Genomic DNA, 25,297 nt, shown 5'->3' with positions numbered 1-25,297 from the left:
ACACCAAAAATAAAATTTTGTAAAAGCTCCCCTACAAAATTTTTTAAACCACTTGCATTGGTGCAAAATCAAATTAATAGTGGACTTCTCGTCAGTAACATTAAATGCCAGAAGAAAATGGAGCAATATCTTAACAGTTGTGAGGGAAAATTGTTTTTAAGCTAGCACTGTATAATACATCCAAACTATCAATCAAGTATGAGAACAAAATAAGGAATTTTCAGACAGACCCTGACTAAGAAAGCATCTATCTCATGTACTTTTTAAGAGAGAGAATCTTGAGGACATCATCAAGCAAAATGGAGGTGAAAACCAAGGAAGAGGAAGCGGTTGGATTCTTGATGTATTATCTATAAATGGCAGCTTAAAGAAATAAGGTTATATTTTCCCCACATCACAGAATGTCTGGTTACAGGCATTTTATGACTGGCTTAGCAGCTCAGGGATGTCCTAAAGTTTCCTGACATCTTCTTTTTCCATTTCTGCCATCTGTAGCATTTGGTCTTCACCTTCCCTATCACAAGATGGCCACAGTAACTCCAAGCATCAAATCTCCATTCTCAGTAAGAAGGAAGGAGAAAGTATGAAGACCATACTTATTCCCATTAAAAAGGTTTTCCTGAGGCCCTACTCAGAAATTTGTATTTGTATCTCATTCGCTAGAATTTGATGGGTCTTACAGTCCTCTCTAGCTGAAAAAAGGAATCTGAAGGGCAAAGCCTCTCTTTCTCTCTTTCTTTCCTTTCCTTTCCCTTCCTTTCCCTTCCCTTCCCTTCCCTTCCCTTCCCTTCCCTTCCCTTCCCTTCCCTTCCCTTCCCTTCCCTTCCCTTCCCTTCCCTCCTTTCCTTTTGTATAATGCCTCTCTGTGGGAAAAAATGAGGTTCTCCTAGTGATAAAGAAGAGGAGAAAAAATATTGCACAAGCAACCAACAGCATTCTTCACATAAAAAATATTTGGTTCTAAGAGACAGGAAACTGGCTTAAGCAATAAGGAAACAGAAAGTCCAGATGCAGGGCTTCCAGAATTAGTTGAGTCATTAGCTCCATGATATGATCTAGTGTTCAGGTTCTTTCCATATCTCTGTTCTGACACCTCTTAGTGTTGGCTTCAGCCTCAAGCTGACAGCAAGATGGCTGCCACAATTTCAGGTGTCATATCTCATTAGATAAGACAATGTCCAGACGAAGAAAAAGGACTGTGTTTTCTGTTTTTTTTCCCTCTTGGGACGAAAATCTTTCCTAGAAGTCCCCTTGCTAATTTATTCTCATGTCTCATTAGCCAGAATTGAGTCACTAGCAAAATGAATGGGATTATTATTGTTAATCTAGACTAATCCTCTGAGTGGGATGTGAGTTGGGGAATCTACCAGTGTTCATTACAATACTTCCTGTAGTGTTCACCTAGCGAAAAGAGTTTCACTAAGACCATACTGTAACAGATCTAGAAGCCAAACTTTATATTAGAAAAACAGATCAGTTGGCCAGGTGCAGTGGCTCACGCCAGTAATCCCAGGACTTTGGGAAGCCGAGGCAGGTAGATCACCTGAGGTCAGGAGTTTGAGACCAGCCTCACCAACATGGTGAAACAAAAATTAGCCTGGAGTGATGGCAGGCATGTTTGTAGTCTCAGCTGCTGTGGAGGCTGAGGCATGAGAATCACATGAACCTGGGAGGTGGAGGTTGCAGTGAGCCAAGATCGCGCCACTGAACTCCAGCCTGGGAGACAGAGCAAGACTCCATCTCAAAAAAAAAAAAAAAAAAAAAAAGAAAGAAAAGAAAAACAGATCAGTGGAATTCAGCAAGAATGTCTTCAAGAAGAGTAGAATTGATTCCCAGCAAAAATGGTAGATAAGAAGCTGGAAGAGCTTAGTGGCTTATTCTTACATTAGTTTTCTTAACAAGAGGAAGGTAATTAGAAATTTTAGGAAACAATGTGTACAACAAAGTCATGGTCCAAATATGAAGCAAAATAGAATCCATTTGACCTCGACTCATTCAAGTATTACAGGTTTGCATCATTGACCTCATAAAGAAGGAATTGTAAGTTGATCACACAGCTTGACACTGCAGTAAATATTTTTTTTCTTTTTTTCTTTTCTTTTTTTTTTTTTTTTTTTTTGTGGTGGAGTTTTGCTCTGTTGTCCAGGCCAGAGTGCAGTGGCACAGTCTTGGCTCACTGCAACCTCCGCCTCCCAGGTTTGAGCCATTCTCCTGCCTCAGCCTCCCAAGTAGCTGGGATTACAGGCACACACCAGCAGGCCCAGCTAGTTTTTGTAGTTTTAGTAGACACGAGGTTTCATCATGTTGGCCAGGCTGGTCTCGGACTCCTGACCTCAGGTGATCTGCCTGTTCGGCCTCCCAAAGTGCTGGGATTACAGGAGTAAGCCACTGCACCAGGCCAGTAAATATTTTCTTAATGACAGTAATATACATTATTTTCTATTAGTTTTCAACTTTTGGAAGTAATCCCTAGGCAAAACACAGAAGATTTAAATATGTTTACACAACAAAATATAAATGATAGCAACTACAGCAATGTGGGAATTAAAAGTACAGGTTATTAAAGAATCAGGGAGTTGGAAGTCAAGAAATAGAAATGAAGGGAAGGGTAGAGTGTTAATAACCTCATTTTTTTTTTTTTTTTTTGAGACAGAGTCTTGCTCTGTCGCCCAGGCTGGAGTGCAGTGGCGCAATCTCGGCTCACTGCAACCCCCATCACCTGGGTTCAAGAGCTTTCTTTAAAAAAACCTTTTTTATTTGTGACAGTCTTGCTTTGTCACCCAGGCTGGAGAGCAGTGGCACAATCTTGGCTCACTGTAATCTTGGCTTACTGCAATCTCCACCTCCCGAGTTCAAGTGATTCTCCTGCCTCAGCCTCCCGATTAGCTTGGATTACAGGGGTGCGCCAACACGCCCTGCTAATTTTTGTATTTTTAGTAGAGACGGGGTTTCACCACATTGGCCAGGCTGGTCTCAAACTCCTGACCTCAGGTGATCCACCTGCCTGGGCCTCCCAAACTGCTGGGATTACAGGTGTGAGACATCTTGCCCAGCCAATAACCTCATCTTACACAGTCATTGAAGATCCAAAGATTCTATCAAAAGATGATGGAATGGCCGGGTGCGGTGGCTCACGTCTGTAATTCCAGCACTTTGGCAGGCCGAGGCGGGCGGATCACGAGGTCACGAAATCGAGACCATCCTGGTTAACACGGTGAAACCCCATCTCTACTAAAAAATACAAAAAAATTAGCTGAGTATGGTGGTGGGTGCCTGTAGTCCCAGCTACTCGGGAGGCTGAGGCAGGAGAATGACGTGAACCCCGGAGGCAGAGCTTGCAGTGAGCCGAGATTGCGCCACTGCACTCCAGCCTGGGCGACAGAGTGAGACTCCGTCTCAAGAAAAAAAAAAAGAAAAAAAGATGATGGAGTGAGAAATACATTATCAAGTATACTACTGAAATTTACACAATAAGTGAAGAAGAACAACAACAAAAACATCACATGACTATTCAAACTGGGAAGAGGGATGGAGAAAGTGGAGGGTAGGCGAAATCTTCATCATTCATAGCAGGAAGTTGAAAAACTAAAAATATGTTGGCTTCAGAATATCATTTAACCTTATGAAATCAACTAGTAGAAGAACTAAAAGAGAAACAGTTAAAAGTAGTTAACTCCTACTTCTTCCTGTGAAGGATTAAGTGCTACAAAAATTGCAATCCCATTATAAACAACTAGTAAACCAGGCAAAATACATAAAACAACATGGGCAGCACAGGACTGCAGTCCCTGAGCGAAGGGGAAGGTATTGTGAGTTCTGCAATTGCTGCCTTCAGGCAGTTTTCTGGCTGCAGTGCAGGGAGAGTGGCCCATCCAGAACCACCAACCTTGTTGAGTTTAGAAGACAGAGACTGGAATTTGGGGAGGCTGAGGCGGCTGGAACCTGTAGGGCAGTGTACAGGGAAGGAGGAAGCTGCATACCAGGAAACTCTAGAGATCTACAGAAGGATCCTCTAAACTAGCCTTTGGCTGAGTAGTGATCTGTACATGCCTGGGGTGAAACTCCAGGAGGCTGGGGTAAAAACCATTGGAAAACAGTTGTTCAAATAATTCCTGAAGCTCACACACAGCTAGAACTAGTTTTTGTTCCCACCAGCCAGAGTAGAGGCTTTGTAATATAGGGGGCATTCTCAGAAGCAGGAGGCCTTGACAGAAGACATGAATACACCTAGAAAAATGGCCATTCTGATACCATAACAGTGCAGAAAAACAAGCCTCAAAAAGATCAAACTGATTTGCAATAGTTTAAGTTCATGCCAAACAAAGCCCAACACTCCTTAAAGAAGAGCAACAAAGTGCAGCAATCAGCAAGGTAAAATTTACCATGTAGAGCATCCAATGAAAAAGCTAGTTTTTTTTTTTTTTTGATACAAGGTTTTTTTTTTGGATACCAGGCATACAAATCAGCAGGAAGATGAACCATAGCGAAGAGAAAAATGCATCTTTAGAAAATATTAGAAATGGGCTGGGCATGGTGACTCATGCCTATAATCTCAGCGCTTTGGGAGGCTGAGGCAGGATTATTGCTTGAGGCCAGGAGTTCAAAACCAGTTTGGACAACATCATGAGACCCCACCTCTCCAAAAAAATTTTTTTTTTTTTAAATTTAGCAGGATGTGGTGGAACATGCCTGTAGTCCCAGCTACTTAGGAAGCTGAAGCGGTAGGATCTCTTGAGCCCAGGAATTGGATACTGCAGTGAGCTATGATTGTGTCACTGTATGCCAGCCTGGGTGATAGAGTGAGAGAGAGATTTTGTCTCTTAAAAAAAAAAAAAAAAGCCAAAAACCTAGAAATGACAAAGATGATAGAATTAGCAGACGAGGATTTTAAAGCTATTTTTAAATCTTACAAATATGCTTAAGATGAAAAGGAAAACATAAAAATAATGAGGAGACAAAGAAAAGATACTAAAAGACCCAAATGGAATTTCTAGAGTGAAAAACACAATGATCAGAAACGAAATCTATACAAGATTGGATTGAGGGAAGATTAAACACTAGAAAAAAGAGGTCAGTGAATGTGAGGACATAGCAACATTTACTGAAAATGAAGAACACAGAGAAAAATGAGAATGGAAAAAAGTGAACGCCTGCAATCCCAGCACTTTGGGAGGCTGAGGTGGGCAGATCCTCCTCCTCCTCCTCCTCCTCCTCCTCCTCCTCCTCCTCCTCCTCCTCCTCCTCCTTCTCCTCCTCCTCCTACCCTCTCACCCTCCCGCTCCTCCATGATAAATGTGGCTGGGCACAGTGGCTCACACCTGCAATCCCAGCACTTCAGGAGGCCGAGGCAGGTGGATCACCTGAGGTCAGGAGTTTGAGACCAGCCTGGCCAACATGGCAAAACCCCATCTCTATAAAAAATACAAAAATTAGCTGGGTGTGGTGGCACATGTGTATGGTCCCAGCTACTTGGGAGGCTGAGATGGAAGGATTACTTGAGCCCAGAAAGTTAAGGCTGCAGTGAACTGTGATCTACCGCACTCCAGCCTGGGCAAGAGTGAGACTCTGTCTCAAAAACAACGCAAAAACAAAAAACAAGCCTAGTGATTCTATGGGATGATAACAAGTGATCTAAGATACATGTGATGGCCTGGGCATGGTGGCTCGTGCCTGTAATCCCAGCACTTTGGGAGGCCAAGGCAGGTGGATCACCTGAGGTCAGGAGTTCAAGACCAGCCTGGCTAACATGGTGAAATTCTCTCTCTACTAAAAATACAAAAATTTTCTGGGCTTGGTGGCAGGTGCCTGTAATCCCAGCTACTAGGGAGGCTGAGACAGGAGAATCACTTGAACCCTAGAGGTGGAGGTTGTAGTAAGCCAAGATCATGCCATTGCACTCCAGCCTGGGCAACAGAGCGAGACTCCATCTCTAAAATAAAATAAGTATAACTAGAGTTGCAGAAGGGTAGAAGAATAGAAACTTATGAGAAGAAATAATGGCATAAGATTTTCCAAATTTGAGGAAAGCTATAAACCTATAGATCCAAGAAGCTCAATGAACTCCAAATGGAAGAAACATAAAGAAAACAACAAACATCAAGGCACATTATAATCAAATTGCTGAAAAACCAGTGATAAAGAAAATAATTGAATAGCAGCCAGAAAAAAAAAGACATATTATGTTCGATGGAACAAAGGCAAGGATTATAGTAGAATTTTCATCAGAAATTATGCCAAGCAAAAAATAATGGAATGACATCTTTAAAGAATTGAAAAAAGAATCTGTTAACTTGGAATTCTATACCCGACAAAAAATACCTCACTCTCCTTCCTGCCTTCCTTCTTTTTAGAGATGAGATGTCACCATGTTGCTCAGGCTGGTCTTAATCTCCTGGGCCTCCTGCCTTGACTTCCCAAAATGCTGGGTTTACAGGAGTGAGCCTCTGTGCCTAGCTAAAATATATTTCAAAAGAGAAGGGGAAATAAAGACTTTCTCAGGCAAAAGTTTAGAGAATTCATCAGGCAGAAGGAAAATGATACCAGATGGAAATTTGCATCCACACATAAGAATGAAGAGTATAGAAATGATCAATGTGGCCAGGTTCAGTTGCTCACACCTGTAATCCCACCACTTTGGGAGGCCAAGGCAGGTGGAGCACCTGAGGTCAGGAGTTTAAGACCAGCCTGGCCAACATGGCAAAACCTCATCTCTACTAAAAATACAAAAAATGGCTGGGCATGGTGTCACGTGCCTGTAATCCCACCTCCTCAGGAGGCTGAGGTAGGAGAATTGCTTGAACCTGGGAGGTGGAGGTTGTAGTGAGCTGAGATTGGGCCACTGCAAGCCTGGGCCATAGAGTGAGACTCTGTCTCAAAAAAAAAAAAAAAAAAAAAAAAAAAGGAAAATGATGAATGTGAGTGTAAGTATACTAAATATGTTTCCTCCTCCTCCTTCTTCTTCTTTTTTTTTTTTTTGAGACAGGGTCTTACTCTGTGGCCCAGGCTGGAGTGCAGAGACGCGATCTCCATTCACTGAAACCTCTGTCTCCTGGGCTCAAGGGAACCTTCTGCCTCAGCTCCCTAAAGTAGCTGGGAGTACAGGTACAAGCCACCATGCCCAGCTAATTTTTGTATTTTTTGTAGAAATGGGGTTTCACCATGTTGCCCAGGCTGGCCTCAAACTCCTGAGCTCAAGTGATCCACCTGCCTTGGCCTCCCAAAGTGCTAGGATTACAGGCATAAACCACTGCGCCCGGCCCTAAATATGTTTTCTTATTTTCAAATCTCTTTAATGTAATGGACTATTAAAAATACTTTCAAATTTCCATTATTATTTATTCTTTTTTTTTTTTTTTTTACAAGTGTGTTGTTCAATTTCCAATTATTTGAGGATTTTCAAGGTATTTTTTCTCTTTGACTTTTAGTAGTATATTCCTTTATGGTCAGACAACACAGTTTGCATGATTTCACTACTTTCAATTTTTTTTTTTAGATGGGGGTCTCACTATGTTGCCTAAGCTGGACTCAAAACTCCTAAGCTCAAGGGATCCTCCCGCATAGCTGGGACTACAGGCATGCCCCACCATGCCTGGCAATAACTTTAAATTTGTTGAGACTTATTTTATAGTCTGGAACATAGGCTATCTTAGTGAATGCTCTGTGTGCATTTGGAAAGAATGCATATTCTACTATTATTAGGTACACAATGCTATTAGCTCCATTGATGGATTGTGTTGTATCAGTCTCCCATATCCTTATGGATTTTCTGTCTACTTTTTCTATCACTGAAAGAAAGGTATTAAAATATCCAGTTATAATTGAGGACTTGTCTATTTCACCTTTCAGTTTTTGCTTCATGCATAATAAAGCACTGTTATCATGTACACACCATTTCGGATTGTTATGTGCTCCTGGTGAATTGACCCCATTATCATTATGTAATATGAGCATTATTCCCTGATAATATTTCTTCTTCTGAAATCCACTTTGATATTAATACAGTCATTCTGGCTTTTCTTTAATTAATGTCTGCATGGGATACCTTTTCAAGTCTCTTACTCTAAATCTATTTGTGGCTGCATATTTGAAATGGCTATCTTAGAGACAGCATATAGTTGGGTCTTATTTTTTTAATTCAATCTGAAAATCTGTTTATTAGAGTGTATAAATATGTCAAAACATATCCAATTGAATACTTTAAATATGCACTGTTCATTGCATGTCACTTATACCTCATCAAAACTGTTTATAGTGTTTATTCGATGCCCTGCTGTCTGCCACTAACTATGCCCGACACGGAGAAATACGGCAGTAAATAATACTCTGTCCTTGAGGAGCTCACAGTAGAGAGGAAACATGGTTCACCCCAAGTCTCACGTCTCATAGCTTATAACACGGATAAGAGAGAAACCGACTCTCTTTCCTCAGTTTTAACCCAAACATTTTCCAGGGCTTCTGGATGGCCTGGCTTGAGTCTGGTGACCACCCCTGAACTAAACAGGGAAACAGGGACTTGTAAGAATGGAGTGGTCCAGTTAGAGCTATGCAGATGGGAGCACGTCTCAAAAGAAAAAGTCAATACTCAAAAGGCATCACTGTTTCAACTATAACCAGCCATTAACCTGGCAAAAACCAGAAATGAGTTTCCCAACTGTGAGAAGGAAAGCACCAAAATAAAGAGCATCTTGGTCATTCTGACACTAGCCACGATGTGGCAAGCTCTTTTGAAAAGTCAAAATCTACGAACCCTCTTTAAAACATCATGTAGGCCAATGTTATGGATTTTGGCATATTTTTCTATAGACCTTCAGGGATGAAAGTTATCCCATCTGGTCTTACCGTGGCTTTGTCAGCTGATGAAGGAAAGCTTCTCTGCACACCCTGTGAAGTAGCAGGTGTCAAAGTGTGGTCTCCAAACCAGTAGCATCTGCACCACCTGGCAGCTTGTTAGAAATGGAGATTCTCAGGCTCACAACCCAAACCTACTAAGTCAGAAACTCTGGGGGTGGGGCCCAGAAGCCCATCTTTTAACAAGCCTTTCTTGTGATTCTGCTGAACACTCAAATTTGAAGCAATAACAACAACAACAACACAACCACATTTGAGCACCTGTTCTCAATTTTGGCTGCATATTGGAATCACCTGGGGAGTCTTAAAAATATACTGATGCCTGGGTCTCCCCTCCAGGGATTCTGATTTAATTGGTGTGGTCTAGGGTTGGGATTTTTAAAAGTTCCCCAGGTAATCTAATGTGCATCAACATTCGAGAAGCAGTGCATTATGGCACATTAAAATGCATTACTCTGCTATGCAAGCTGGGCCCCATCCCCAGATCAATTACATTTAAATCTCTGGAGCTGGAACCTGGACATTTGTGTGTATATCTATTTTGGCAGTGGTGTTTTTTTCAAGCTCCCTGGTTGATTCTAATGTGTGGCCGGGGTAGAGAATCACTTCATTATTGTAACACGTGTGGCCTCCTTTTACTTGCTTCTCCTCCTGGGCTCAGGAATGCGTTTTCTGGTGGACAACTGAGGCAGAAGGACTTGAGCAAGCCTGGGACCTGCATCCTACAGAGAGCAGATGTGTGGTTCCGCTTCTCCATGCCGCCCTAAGTTTTCCAGTGATCATGGGAGACTTGTGGTTTTCCTGCACTGCCAGCATCTCTGAATAAGTCTGCCAAATTCAGGGACAAAGTGTTAACAAGCTCACTTGGCCAGCAGACTAAGCCATGTTCTCCACTATTTTGACCTCCATATGCCTGACTCCTGTGTCTGTCTCTCAGTTGTTTCCAAGTTTGAGAAAGGATTAAAGGAATGTCATGTATTAACCGCTAAAACCCGAACCCCAACAGTGGGGAGAGCCTACCTCAGCTGTTCAGTTGCCCTGCCTCATTTGAGCATTGGCCATCATAGTGTAGCTGGTACCCAAGATGTTCCCTGAAGAAATTATGAGCACCTCAAACTCCCAGGGCCAGAAGGTGAAACAACACTATACCAGCCTTAGCAGATCTTGAATGGAGAACTTGCCCAAAGAGAGTGCCTTATCTTCAGACAAGACTCATTGTGTCCGAGGAGGGTCATTGCAAGAGATCATCTTCCCCAAGAAAAGTGACTCAGCCAACCTCAGCATATTTCCTTCGGGGTCCAAAGGACTTGGGTTCAAATTCTGGCTCTATTACCTGCCAGCTGGGGACCCTGAACAAGGCATTCTCCATTCTGAAGCCTAGTTATCTTGTTTATGAAATGAACAAGGTTGGTTGTTGTGATAACCAAGTGAAATAATGGGATAATGAATGCTTTATTTTTCCTATGGTGGGAAATGCTTTTTAAACGGTGAAAAGCTGTAGCATGTAAGACGTTGTTATCATGAACTGGTGTTCTAGATGGGGAGACTGGATGTGGAGAGGTATAAAATTAGCCTGTCATGCAAGGCTTGGTCACATTTTTTAGTGGTATACGGAGGAGCCTTATAGGTATCTGGAGGCAGAAGGAAGCATTGAGGGCTGGACATGCAGCCTTGGCAATTGCTAGAGAGTCTCCTTGTGTGGAGGGAGAACTGGTCCTCCCTCACGACTCATTGCATTGTTCTCTGTGCTACATTCACTTTCTTTCCTTCTTTCTTTTTTTTATTTGAGACAGAGTCTTGCTCAATCGCCCAGGCTGGAGTGCAGTGGCGTGATCTCGGCTCACTGCAAGCTTGGCCTCCCGGGTTCACGCCATTCTCCTGCCTCAGCCTCCCGAGTAGCTGGGACTACAGGTGCGCACCACCACGCCTGGCTAATTTTTTTGTATTTTTAGTAGAGTCAGGGTTTCACCATGTTAGCCAGGATGGTCTCAATCTCCTGACCTCGTGATCCACCCGCCTCGGCCTCCCAAAGTGCTGGGATTACAGGTGTGAGCCAGCTACATTCACTTTCTACTTGGAGACAACAGCCACCACACCATGACCTTAGGGGAGGGTTCCTGGCCATTTACGTTCTGATCCAAAGGACAAAAGGCCCTTCCCTTAATTCTCTGCAGCACAGCTGAGCCTGGAGGAACAGCTAAGTAAAATGTTTCTAATAGAAGGAAATGATGATGGAGAGTAACATGTGATCAGGCTTATAGGTAGCACAGTTTAACTACTCATTCTGCTTTAATATATTATGGTATTTACAGACAGATCTCTTTTATTGACAAATAAAGAGGTTCTGGACTAGATTTTGTTAAAGGAAGCTACAGGTTACCTCATAGGTGATCAACATCTTAAACCCTTAATATGGTCCTCAAGGCATTGCCTGATATGGCCCCAATGCCCCTCCTTCAGCCTCAGCCTCCTTTTGCCCCCCTTCTCCTTGCTGTCTGAGCTCTAGACACACTGGGCTCCTCTGCAGACCTTGACAATCTCCTTCCTGCTTTCAACCTTTTAAACCTGTCTGCAACAGACCTACCTTATCTGTGCCAGGCTAATCCTTTTTTGTTCATTTGTTTTTTATTTTTTATTTTTGCCTCTAGATATAATTTTTTGTTGTTGTTTATTACTTTTTAGCCTGGCTAACTCTTTTTTTTTTTTTTTTGAGATGGAGTCATGCTCTGTCACCTAAGCTGGAGTGCAGTAGTGTGATCTCAGCTCACTGCAACCTCCACCTCCTGGGTTCAAGTGATTCTCATGCCTCAACCTCCCAAGTAGCTGGGATTACAGGTGTGCGCCACCATGTCCAGCTAATTGTTGTATTTTTTTTTTTTTTTTTTTTTTGAGACAGGGTCTCACTCTGTCGCCCAGGCTGGAGTGCAGTGGCCGGATCTCAGCTTGCTGCAAGCTCCGCCTCCCGGGTTCACGCCATTCTCCTGCCTCAGTCTCCCGAGTAGCTGAGACTACAGGGGCCCACCACCTCGCCTGGCTAGTTTTTTTGTATTTTTTTAGTAGAGATGGGGTTTCACCGTGTTAGCCAGAATGGTCTCGATCTCCTGACCTCATGATCCGCCCGTCTCGGCCTCCCAAAGTGCTGGGATCACAAGCTTGAGCCACCGTGCCCGGCCAATTTTTGTATTTTTAGTAGAGAAGCGGTTTCACAAGTTGGCTAGACTGGTCTCAAACTCCTGACCTCAGGTGATCTGCCCACCTTGGCCTTCCAAAGTGCTGGGATTACAGATGTGAGCCACCAAGCCTGACAGCCTGGCTAACTCTTAAGCATCCTTCAGAACACAGCTTTGCTGTCCCTTCCTCCAGGAGCCTTTCTTGACCACTCCTCCCACCTCAGACATAGTTAGGTTTCCCTGTAACATACTCCCTTAGCATCCAATATGTCTACTCTTATCATGGACCAAAATTATAATTAAGTAAGAAATGGTATCATTGTTGTTCAATGTCTGTGTTCCTTGTCATCATTGTACACCATACCCTTGCACAGACTATGCACCCAACATTTGTGAAATGAATGAGGACTGAATGAACGGTGAACAGAGATGGTTTTCCAGAACAAGTGGAATTAGAGTTGGGCCTTGAGGCAGAACTAGATTCCAACATCATAGTGATAGAGTGAAAGGAGCACTGGATTGAGAGGCAAGAGTCTGAGATTCTGAGTCTAGCTGTATGCTTTGTCTCTTCAGTCAAGAGATATTCACTAAATGCCCACCACACGCCAGGCGTGGTAGTAGGTACTGGAGATATGCTGCGATTTGCCATGGTTACTACAGTTACCACGGGACTGAACAAAGGAGGAAGAACACAGAAATGAAAACTTAAAACAAAAGAAACTGTTTTAAAGAAAGGGTCTGAGGAAGAAGAAGAAGGCTCCTTGCTTCTACTGAGCAAAGGCAGCCCTGAGCTTCTACAGCCTTTCATATTTATTGGGTAGAAAGAGCAGGGAGGAGGAGGTAACTATTGGTCAGCTGCTTAACTGATCACAGGTTCACATTATTGCTAACAGGCTTCAGATGTACCTAATCACAAGCAACACTGCTTGGGGCGTGACTGCCCTCAGCATTCCTTCTGGGCGGCAGAGGCAGTTTGTCAGTTTGCCAACATCCTGCCTTCATGAGAGCAGTTTGCTGTTTACTCATATAGCCTCCAGTGGTATACTGAGTTGATCATGACCCTCACTTTTTCTGCCTACAACAGAGATACAGTAGTAAATAATACTGATACTGTTGGTCATGGTTCCCTCCTCCTGGAGGTCTAGAGAAGGATTCAGATGCAAGTCGAATAACCACACAAATAAATGTAAAATCCCAGCTGTGGTAAGAGCCATGAAGATATGCATGGAACAATCAGTATATTTAAGAATGAGGTTTAGGCTGGGCATGGTGGCTCATGCCTGTAATTCCAGCACTTTGGAGACTGAGGCAGGCGGATCAACTGCAGTCAGGAGTTTAAGACCAGCCTGGCCAACATGGTGAAACCCGATCTCTACTAAAACTACAAAAATTAACCAGGTGTGGTGGTGCGCACCTGTAATCCCAGCTATTCGGAAGGCTGAGGCAAGAGAATCACTTGATCCTGAGAGGCAGAGGTTGCAGTGAGCTGAGATTGTGCCACTGAATTCCAGCCTGGGCGACAGAGCAAAACTCTGTCTGAAAAAAAAAAAAAAAAAAAGGTTTAACTGAGTTGTGGAGCCCAGGAAAGGCTTTGATAAGGAGATGTTTTTGTTTACATTTTTAAATTGAGGTGTAGCTTCAATAAGTTTTGACAAATGTATACACTAATGTAACTATTCCCCAGATCAAGATACAGAAAATTTTTATCACCCAGAACATCCCCTGTGTCCCTTCCAGTCAATCCCCTCCCTGTCCCAGGAAACCACTGAAACTGATCTGATTTGTGTCAATGTAAATTAGTTTTGCCTATTCTATAACTTGTAGAACTATGCTATATATATACACATATATATTTTTTGTCTCACTTTCCCTCAGTATCATTCTTCTGAGATTCATCCATGTTGTTGTGTGTCAGTAATCGATTGATTTATTTTTGCTGAGTAGTATTCTATCATATGACTAGTCCACAGTTTGTTTATCCATTCATCTGTTGATGAGTATTTGGGTTGTTTCTTGTTTTGGCTATTATGAATAAATCTGCTATGAACATTCTTGTACAATCCATTTTGTAGACATGTATTTCACTTCTCTTGGGCACTGAGATTCAGGAATAGAATTGGTGGTCATAGATTAGATATGTATTTAACTTGATGGAATATTGTCAGAGTTCTTCAAAGTAGTTTTGCCATTTTTATCTGCATACTAGCAATGTACGAGAGTTCCTATTGCTCCACATCCCTATCAATATTTGGTATTTTCAGGTTTAAAAAAAATTATTATTATTATTATTTTGAGACAGAATGTTGTACTGTCGCCCAAGCTAGAGTGCAGTGGCGTGATCTTGGCTCACTGCAACCTCCGCCTCCTGGGTTCAAGTAAGTCTCCCGTAAGTTGGGATTACAGATGTGCGCTACCATGTCCTGCTAATTTTTGTATTTTTAGTAGAGACGGGCTTTTGCCATGTTGGCCAGGCTGGTCTTGAACTCCTGACCTCAAGTGATCCACCCACCTCGGCCTCCCAAAGTGTGGGATTACAGCCATGAGCCACTGTGCCCAGCATTAAAAAATTATTGAATTAAATATGTGCACGTGAAATGACACCTCACTGTGGTTTACAATTTCGTATTAGGAGAGATGAGTTGAAGCTGAGATCTAAAGGATGAGAAGTAGACCAGGCAAAAAAGATGGGTTGTTCAGTATTTGGGGCAAAGAGAACAAAATATGCAAAGGCCCCCAAGTTGAGATGAAGCAGAGCCATCACAAAGGCTGAAAGGGAGTGTGGTGTGGGGTGAGGCTGCTGGGGGAAGTGGTGGGAAGTAGTGAGCCATTCACCTTCAAGGAATCACGTGGATCTGGTCAATGTTCCTACCAGCAGTCACCATGGTGAACTAAAAAGCAAACAAAAAGGAATGTCCCAGGCTGTGTAAAACACCAGGAATTTCATATTATCCCGGGAAGTAGTCAGGGAGACTCATAAAGGCCAACATTGAATTTCTTGTCATCTCAGCAGAAAGGTACTCAGAATAGATTAAATCTGATTTATAGAAAGAAAAAAAAATGAGGCATTTCTGGCATGTGATGGTTGTAGTTGCAAATTCATGCTTATCACATATGAAAGAGTAGGATTGCTGAGTAGTGTTGAATATCCTTTTGAAGTTTGAGATCATGAATTTAAAATGCAGTCATTTAGACAGTTTGTATGATTTTTCTCTGGCAACACTCAGCTGCTCAGGTACAGGCATGGTACCTTATTTCAGACTATAGGGCTCAGTCAGGTTGTGGTTTTTCCAGGAAAGTATGTTGAAAGTTGAGGTGGGCAAGGGAATGATTATAATGATGAATCATGTGCTCTAAATTGGACCAAGAAAGAAATGAAGAATGGATAAAGACACATTGGTGGGATTAGCAGATTAGTGGTCTCAGTGAGGTTGAAGAATTACAGCAAATAGGGTACTAGCACAAGGAAATGAAAGGCTAAGTGTTGGTGAATGGACAGAGGGGTATTATATTTTCATATTTCAAAGATGAAGCCCTTTCTGGGTGATTAAAGTGTTGACGGTGTGAGCTCGAAAGTGTTGGTTTAGTTGAGGAGAAAGTTGGACATGAGAAGGTAAAAGGATTAAGAGATCATGGTACTGAATAGGTCATGAACATGGATGTTGAACTCACCCATGGATGGAGTTCAAGGATGGTACTAGGCATCAGAAGGGGCAGAGAAAAGATTACATTGGCTGGGAGGTCGCAAGATGACAACAATTAAGATGAGTGGGGTGGTAATCTGAATAGCAAGAGCTTTAAAGGGGCAGAGATCTTTACAAGAGGGAGGAAACCATTAGGAAGTTCAAGGTCAACTCTAAGAACAGTACAAGCCTCTTGACTAACATCCTTCCAATGGTTGAGTGAACCATGTTCAAACCAATCCACGCGAAGCCTTTCAGTTGGGAATGCTGTATTACAGGCCTTCCCACCAGGGGGCGCGATCAGCAACGGAGAGCCTAACTCCAAGCAGTCCCTGGAGGCCAGGAAAGTGTGTCTCAGCTTGAGCTCTGAGGACCCCTAGGGCTCTTCTAAGGTATTGCAAAGAACACAGCCAACCTCTGGCACAGCCACATACACTTGTAAAGAGATTTTTTTTTTTTTTTACAGTGTATGTAAGTCTTGAACAACAACAAAATACAAATTCCTAAATTCTTTTACAGAAGTTACTGACTTAGACCAGGCATGGTGGCTCATGCCTGTAATCCCAGCACTTTGGGAGGCTGAGGCAGGCGGATCACCTGAGGTCAGGAGTTTGAGACCAGCCTGGCCAACATGGCAAAACCCTGTCTCTACTAAAAATACAAAACTTAGCTGCGCATGGTGGCAGCTGCCTGTAATCCCAGCTACTTGGGAGGTTGAGGCACGAGAATCTCTTGAACCTGGGAGGTGTAGGTTGCAGTGAGCCGAGATCCCGCCACTGCACTCCAGCCTGGGCCACAGAACAAGACTCCATCTCAAAAAAAAAAAAAAAAAAAAAAAAAGTTACAGAATTATTAAAAGGTCTTAGTTATTATGTATTTTCTCAACAAAAAGTGACGAAGTACAGCTACTATCATGTGGAATTTGGAGACATTTCTCTCTGGGCAAAAGGGCTTTTCATAAGTGCAGGTTTTGAGAGTTGACTGGTAACACCCATACTTAAAAATATTCCTCCCAGATCACTTTTTGCAAGCATGAGATAAGAAGAATACAAAGCTGGAGTCAGAATTGCAGCATCATCATCAACATCAACGTGAGTGTTTACTATGCACCAGAAACTGTTCTAAACATCACACATAAATCTACTAATTTATTGCTTCTATAAACTTGTAAGGCAGGTGCTATCATTAGCACCATTTGACAGAAAATAAGGTCCAGAGAGATTAGGTCACTTGCCTAAGATGACACAGCTCCTGGATGGTAGGTGTTGTGGTGTTGTGGACTTGAATTTCATCTTTCCCTTAGCCGGAACAGTCTATGTTATGTCACAGGAACAAATACCCCTTGAATCTCACAGTTTAATTCAACAGAGGGTACCTGTTCTGTATGGGTTAGCAGAGGGGTTCAGCTTATTATGCTAACTCAGGGACTAATGCTGACATAAGATTCTTTTTGATATGCGCTTTCATTGTCATGATCAGTAATCACTACCAAGACAAAAGAGTATGGAACAGAGTCTAAACATGCATTGCTTCTGCTTGAAAGCAATGCATGTCACTTTACACATTTCACTGACCCAAGCACATCACATGCCACTCCCGACTTCAAGGCGACAAGAAAATGCACTTCCACCATGAGCCTATTAACAAGCAAACCAGACTGTTTGGCATTAATGATTAATACAAACATTCTCAGAGCTGGAGCCATTCGTGTCCTCCCTTGGCTTCAGCTTCCCTATTCACAAAAATAGCATGATCATTTTGTAAGAATCTCTTGTTGTAAGGATCAAAGGGCCATATTTGTTACAGCTATAATGGGGCGGAATGGTTGCATCCAACCAAAGCTTCCATCAGCTGAAAATATTGATCCCACCACAGGCAGTCCTGTAGCCCTCCTTACAGGGCTGTCTGCAGAATGGCCTTTGTCCAGAGGAAGGTACATGCCAATCTTTTCGTCACTCACACACCTCAGGTTTTGAAAGATACAGTTTTCACTTCAATCGACAACATGCCATAGTGGTCCTGGCCCTTGCTGGAAAGTTTGCTCTGGAACCACAAGCTGTTCAGTTCCTGTTGAAAGCTCCAGACCACTTTAGCTTGATAGAGATTGCGAGGGTTTCCTTCTTCTAGGTCCTCCAAACCCTCTCTTTAAATCAAGTCAGGCCACCAGGACTGTTTACTTGGCTCCTCGGAGATGCCACAGACACTCCCAGGACGTCTGCTGTGAGTCAGGGATGAGCTAAGCCATAGAACTTTGCCAACTACAAGCGCTGAGGGTAGTACAAAAAATACCCCTAAAAAGAGCATTTCCTAAACTTCTATGCAAACAGTAGTAACCACACTGCCAATCACCCTCCAGAATGCTTTGCTAGATCCTTTCCTATGGGCCATTTGACCCTTCCTCACTCCTCTGCTAGCCTAGGCAAGGCACTCCATGAGGGCGGGGACTATCTTTTCATGTGGGTTTCACTTTGCGCCTGGCACACAGCACGTTCTCAATAAAGTTTCCCGCATTAAGACGCTTCTCAGGAGTCTTCATGTAAGTTCATATATGATGACTTCCTTGTAGAATTGTGTCTATGAACATGCAATTAGGCTAGTTGAACTTTAGGCCCTGAGAGTCTATAAGCTAAAATAAGGCCCAGATGGGGGTGGGGAGGAGGAGTAGGCAGAAGCGGAAAAGGAAGACATTTCAGGCAAAGGGAACAGATGTCCAGCAGGAAGGCACAAGGTAACAGGGGGCACGGGGGGCGCACCACTTTTCCTGGAAGGAAAAAACAGCAGATGAGAGAAGGAGTTGGAGCCAGTTACCAGTAGAGGTCTATGTTCAAAGTCCAGAAGGAAGAAACAGCAGGGCAGGGGACAATGAGAGGAAGGAGGAAAGTAGGCACGGTGTATTAAACTCTGCAGCCAAGAGCGCTAACAAATGAAAGGCAGGATGGGTGGAGGAAATGTACTGTGTTTCAAAGCTTCCTCTTATTTATGGGTGCGCCTGGGCCACAGAGGAGTAAACCGAACTAGGGCTTCCCGGTTCCCCACCGCCCGCAGAGCTGGCGGAGTCCCGCCTCGCCCCGTCACATGGCCAGAGGCGCCCTCGGCACGTGACCTACCTCGCGCTAGGCCAATCAGCCTCTGCAGGGGCGGGTCCGCCGGGTCCGCGGGGCGGGAGTCTCCATCGGGGCCGCCTCTTCTCGCGAGCCTTGCGGCGGTCGCTCCTCAGCCGCCCACGACCCGGAGCGAAGGTCTCGCGAGGCTTGGGCGCTGCGGCGGCAGGAGGAGGACGGGGAAGGACGGAGCCGAGCCGCGGCTTCCTCCCTCGCTCACTCCCTCGCGCGCTCGCCCGCCCCCTCCCTCCCTCCCCTCCCTTCCCCGGCCCCGGCTCTGGCCCCGGCCCATTCGCTGTTGGGTCTTCTGCTAGGGAGGATGTCGGGCTCGTCGCTGCCCAGCGCCCTGGCCCTCTCGCTGTTGCTGGTTTCTGGCTCCCTCCTCCCAGGGCCAGGCGCCGCTCAGAACGGTAAGCCGGGCGCCGGGGGCGGGCCGGGCGGGGGCTGAGGGGCGCCGGGGCCGGAGAGGGCCCGGCTCTGGCCCGAGGGGAAGCTGGAGCTCGGAGAAGGGTGCCGAGTGGGCGTCTGAGGGGCTGCGGGTCGGAGAGGAGGAGGTACCGGCCGCGGGTTTGAGGAGGCGCCCGTCCGAGCGGCGGGGGCGTCCAGGGAGAGCCCGAGGTGTTGCCGACTCGGGGGCTCCAAGTCGTGGGGCTTGTCGTGCCGGGTCGGCGAGGGGACACGGAGGAAGCCGACGTGAGGAGCTGGAGTAGCGGGGGCGGATGAGGAGGGGGCACAGCTCTTAGGGAGGGTGGCACAAGACGGGCGTTTGTGTTCCGGGCGACGGGGATGGTGGTGTCGGTCAGGCCCCCTGGGAGCTGGGGTCGTCCAGGATTCTACTGAGGCCCCGTAGGACTGGTGACATCCTTAAAAATAAGGGAGAAATTGGGGGGAAGAGAGTCCTGAAGCACACTAATGGTGAGCTGAGTACTAGATACCAAAGGAGGGGGTAAAGAATCAGGGAACCTTGGATCTGGGGATAGAGGGAGGGTGGGTGGGAAGATAAGGGAGTGGGTTGACTGCAGTAGGGGACCTGGAGAGAGAAGCAGCAGTATCTCCAAATGAGCTGGGGGAAGAGGGCTGGGTTTGCTAAAGAGGGTGGAGTGCTGGGCATTCTAGGGTAGTGGTTGGGAGAGCAAAAAGGAGTTTCTAAATAAGGAGAGGAAAATGAGCAGAGGATGGAGGGAAAGGGTTGGAACTGAGGTGGGGGAATATTTATTAGAGAAGTAAGGAGGCCTAGGTATAGAGATGGGGGTGGGGGAGACGAAAAATAAGGGAAGGGAGTAAAATGCAGGAAGTCGGGGGTGTAATGTTGGTTTGCAGTGTGGAGGATAAATTAGGGAAGGGAGGAGTTGGTATGTGGCAAATGCTGTATGATATTGGTCGGGCCTTTGGGAAGACAGGGACACATAGCTGCAACTAACTGCAGTGGTGGGATTGAGGGCAGTGACTGGCAACGGAGATGGGGAAGTGGATTTTTGAGATTTAAAAGTTTCAATACAGAAGAGATGTTATTTCCGAGGAACCTGAAAGTGGCCCCTGGGAGGTGGTACAGTAGAAACGAGAGAAATACTGGGTTTTGAATTGAAGCTCCTTTGAGAAGAGAAATGGTGGGGAATCATGGGCATAGGGATCTAAACAGAACAGATTCTGATTGAAGGCATGTGTTACCATTCAGCTGCTGAATTGATCTTTCAGAAGTGAGTCTAGGATTGTGAACCTGTTTCTGCCCTTGTGGAAACAGCCGTTAAGAGGTTAAAGAATATTTTTTCTGTGAAGGAATTTATGAGAAGTCAGTACTGGAGAATGAACTATAAATTATTTTTGCTAATCTTTCAGTGTTTATTGTTATGCTAGAACAATTTAAGATTACTCTTATTAGAGAGGCTGCAATTTAAATTTTAAAGCATCAGTGATAGAGCCAGTGGAGGTTTTTGAGAAACTGAGTTTAAAATGCTGAATGTTAGAGGGAAAATATATGAATAAAAGATTGACATTATCCATCAGTTAAATATGTGTTTGTAGTACCAAATTTTATGTATGCTTCATGGCCTTGGATATCACTGCAGGCGTCAGGAAGGAAACATTTTTTCTATCTCTAGCATTGAATATGCTAAGTGTATTGGGTATTTTTCCTGTTTTCCTCTAAGTATGATGAGTCCACTGTGGAAGGCAGGGTAGAGTTAGTCTTAATTTGTCTTATCAGTTTTTCGCCTGTGTCAACAACATGACTTAAAGAAGCCTAATGCTAATTTTAGCTGTTGAGTTTATGGTAATAGCATAGTTTCATTTTGCACAATAGGTGAGAGATTCTTGATCTTAACGTGTTTAATCTCTGCTGGCATAGCTTTTTTCCAATGACTTATAATACGGTAAAATTGTAGTTTCTTAGCAACTAAAGCGAGGTTTCTGGATAGGCCTATAAAGACTCATCTGTCTGCTCAGTGATATGTGTTCTAAATACAGCATAGAACGGCCTTTCCCTTGAAATGAGCTTGAATTCAGTCACATGACATGACCGATGAAATGAAGCTGAGCTGCTGGTTGACCCAAATGAATGTAAATTTAATTCAAGGAAAAATGGCTATTTTTGAGTTTGAGTTCGTATAGTTAAGGATGCCATTTTATAGCTTTCTATAACATGTCTTATTATAATATTCACGCTTTCATTTAGTAATAAATAGCCCTGCAGTGATCTAACTTCATGTCATGGGGTTTGTATTTTCTTACAGTACTTTCAAAAAGGGATACCTTGTTTGTGCATGATGTTGAAATGTTAGAAATGTTAGATTTTCTTTTTTTTTTTTTTTTTTTTTTTTTTTTTTTTTTTTTTTTTTGAGACGGAGTCCCGCTCTGTCGCCCAGGCTGGAGTGCAGTGGCCGGATCTCAGCTCACTGCAAGCTCCGCCTCCCGGGTTCACGCCATTCTCCTGCCTCAGCCTCCTGAGTAGCTGGGACTACACGCGCCCGCCACCTCGCCCGGCTAGGTTTTTTTGTATTTTTTAGTAGAGACGGGGTTTCACCGTGTTAGCCAGGATGGTCTCGATCTCCTGACCTTGTGATCCGCCCGTCTCGGCCTCCCAAAGTGCTGGGATTACAGGCTTGAGCCACCGCGCCCGGCCAGAAATGTTAGATTTTCTATTTAAATGATTGGAGGAAAAAAAACTCACAAGTGTCTCTGAATCGGAAATGTAGTAGTTTAGGTTGAATATAGATGTTTTTCAAAAGATGTTTGTTTTATTATTCCTAAAATGAAGAATTTGGCCTGTATGACTCTCGAGGTCTCTTGAAGCTCCAGTGAGTTTCTGACCCATTGCTGTGGGCATTCAGGGCTTTCATTCAGATTTTGTTTCTCATCCAGATATTTAAACTTGTAAGACCGGTTCCAAGTAAAATCCTTATTTGTTGACTTTTATATGTATCATCTAAATGGTAGTTTAAAGAAGGAACTTGTTCTAAAAAGTAACCTTATAAGACATTCAAAAGCATTGGACTGCAATTGAGTGAGTGTAAACAAAGCAGTATAATATGATAATCAGGAGTGCATGCTTTGGACAGTAACAGACTCAAGTTTGAGTTCCAGCTCTCAGTAGCTGAGTGACCTTGAGTAATGCAAACTTCAGTTTCATCATCTGTAAAATGGGAATTGCAATAAGGTCCATTCCCTAGGGATGATGTGAGGTTTATTAAATGAGGTAATGGCAGCTTAGCGCTTAACCTGGAATATTGTGAGTCTCAGTACATGTTAGCTATTACTATTATCCTTTAAAGAGTAGCATTATTTTTTATTTTTCTTCATGTGTATATTGAAAACTTGATTGTTAATGCTGCTGTCATGGTAACTAGGCCATTTGAAGGCCCCACATAGAGATTTGTGCTTTTGCTTATGTAACTTTCTCAGAAAAGTGACCAGCTGCACTGTGTCTGCAATTGCCAATTCTGGTGAGGAAGTTAATATTTTCAGTTGAGTTTCTGGGAGAGACTTTATGGCTTTGTTTTTTTCTTCTTCTTTTTTTTTTTTCAGTGAACCAAATCTTTCAAATGGGCCAGGTATCACTTTCTCATAGAATATTATTGTTGTGAATAAGAGAAATAGAATGTGGTACCCAGCACACAGTGGGAGTGTTATAGATGTTAGTTGAATTAATAAATGTGGAGTGGTGTGTAAAAACGTAATATATTCATATGGAAAATATGACATCACATAATTAACACTGTTCAATGGAGGAAAATAGGGAATCTAATGAATCTTACTTTTAACGACCTAAATTTTAGAAACCATTTTGCTTGGGTGATACTAGATAGTTGTGAACATTGTGCTTTGTAATAATGCCAGTATTTGCATTAGATGATTCATGGATCTTTCTCTCTTCTGTCAAGGGCTGTTTGCTTCAGTGGTTTGGCAATTTTTTCTCCCTGAGTACATTTTTAGAGGTATATTTGCTAATTGATTTTGTGTCTTCTCTTTGAGCTGAAATGAGCAACAGAAGACAAATCTTATCTACGGCAGCTGTGGCACAAATGACGTGCCAAATGTCAAGCAAAAAATTTTGAGATAATCCAAATAAGATTTGACCAGAAGAAATAGTTTGCCTTGAAATAAAGCCCTTCCTAAGGAGATCACAGGCTTTCAGTCTCTCAGGCTACTGGCTAAACTGTCACTACTGATATAATGGAGCACCCAGGCATGAGAAATTGGTTGGGTCTGGGAGGATAGGCCATGTTACTACATCAGGACCCATTCCCTGGGTTTGTTTTACAAGGTTACTGGATCCAAATTAGAAAGAGATACAGATGGGTTTTTGTGTTGCCAGACGCAGTAGAGCTTAACCTGTGAATATACCAAGATTTAAAACCACAAAAGGAAATAAAAACCCTTAAATGTCAGGTTGGAATTCATTACAGGTCTGACTTCGCATGATACAGATCCTTATGAGAAATTAGACTGTTTTGAGGGAATCCCTTTGTTTTTTCTCATTAATACAGATCTGATGTGAAACAGTTTCTTTTGTGGATTATACCTTTAGACATTAATAAAAAGCAACATTATATTATCTTTATTTAAACGTTAAAATAAAGTTTAAATAAAAATAGTTATTTAAATTAAAAGAAAGATTTAATTGGACCTTGAAAGGTGACCAAATATAATTAGAAAAATGCTCTGTCAGTTTGAACATTGTTTTTCATTAGTCTGAGGTACTTTTTAAAAGTAAGATGTTTTGTGTGTAAACTCTGAAACTTTGCTGGATCTGTTTGTAAAGGTTTTTTACAAAGATTCGGGAAGGAGATAAAGTGCTAATATCTATTAAAATGAAGTATGTAGAAAAACAGTGAGTGGCCATGTTGGATACCGTACAAGAGATGTTCAACAAAAGTTTGAATAAAATTATGCAAAGTAGTTTTGGAAAAGTGAATTTTATGAAAATTGTTCTGATGTATTCTATTCAATTTATTGTTTGCAGTGAGAGTACAATCTGACAGGATCAGAAGTAGAGAATGAAGTTGTAAGAGAAAGGGAAAGACAGAAGAAAGGCTGCAGTAGTACAAGGATGCAAGAATGAGGAATGAATCTTCGTTTGAGGAACATCCGGAAAAATAGAATCTGTCAGAAAGAGTAAATAGACCAGGGACCTCTAAAGTAAATTTGCACATCAAAGTTAAAATAATGGTGGAGAATCACCTCCTGTGAACAATTGGCTTAGCTTTCAGTATGCCTCTTTAAACAAAACATTATCATTTTATACAAATTTTTAAAATGTCGTTCATAATACGGAGTTTAATTTTAAGCACCTTAGATAATGCATTTGTAAGCTTGTTTGTGAAATTTTTATGGTTTTTTTTTTTTTTTTCAAAATTCCTAATTTTAGTTGGTAAGGATTGGCTTTGGGAAGACAGGAAACCCCTCCAGTAAAATTAATTGGTTATAAATGGTTACATATTTTAGGCTTATATACATAACGAAACTTCTTACTGAATTTAAAAGTGATCTTATGTAAAGACATTATTCTAGTGATATTGATGTCTAAATTTAAGAGAGTGAATACACAAGTAAAATGTATCTGCTTTTTAAGGATCTATTCAGTTTAGGAAGGAGAGTCAAAATTTGTATTTAATTTCAGTTTATTATATTGTCTGAAACTGAAAGTAGGCCTAACTTTTGTTTGCTTTTGTGTATATACAAAGGTAAACATTTATCAATCAAGCCTTATTAATTTGAGGTTATTTTGACCTGATTGCTCAGAACTTTTGTCTATCTGTATATAAATGGGGTTTTCTAAATATTTAAAGAATTTCCTACGTATGTAAATTTACTTGCACACAGTAAGTTAGGGGAGACATTTAATCTTCCTCAGATACCTGCTGGTTTTTTGTTGTGTTTCTTGTTTTTCAAATAAATAAACTGAGTGTTATCCATTTATTAAAATAGAATGTGGTCAGCTTGATGGAAACATCTTGTATTGAGTTTCTTGTACTAAAAGGTGCTAAATGATATTCTCTTGCAT

General features: G+C 42.7%; 1 protein-coding gene across 3 annotated transcripts in view; it reads left to right on the top strand.

Moving 5' to 3' along the window:
- NPTN (neuroplastin) overlaps positions 1 to 25,297 on the top strand; it is a 416,039-nt gene that overhangs the window by 324,442 nt on the left and 66,300 nt on the right. The window contains exon 2 of one of the 3 annotated variants that reach the window (XM_050797752.1): positions 18,939 to 19,208. In XM_050797752.1, coding sequence (XP_050653709.1) covers positions 19,118 to 19,208 — 91 coding nt within the window. In that variant the 5' untranslated portion in view covers positions 18,939 to 19,117. Of the gene's footprint in view, positions 1 to 18,938; positions 19,209 to 25,297 lie in introns of those variants that run through there. The other 2 variants (XM_050797751.1, XR_007727413.1) reach the window with 2 other exon arrangements.

Source organism: Macaca thibetana, chromosome 7 (genome assembly GCF_024542745.1).
Source record: "Macaca thibetana thibetana isolate TM-01 chromosome 7, ASM2454274v1, whole genome shotgun sequence".
NCBI lineage: Eukaryota > Metazoa > Chordata > Mammalia > Primates > Cercopithecidae > Macaca > Macaca thibetana.
This window is presented reverse-complemented; position numbering and strand designations above follow the sequence as displayed.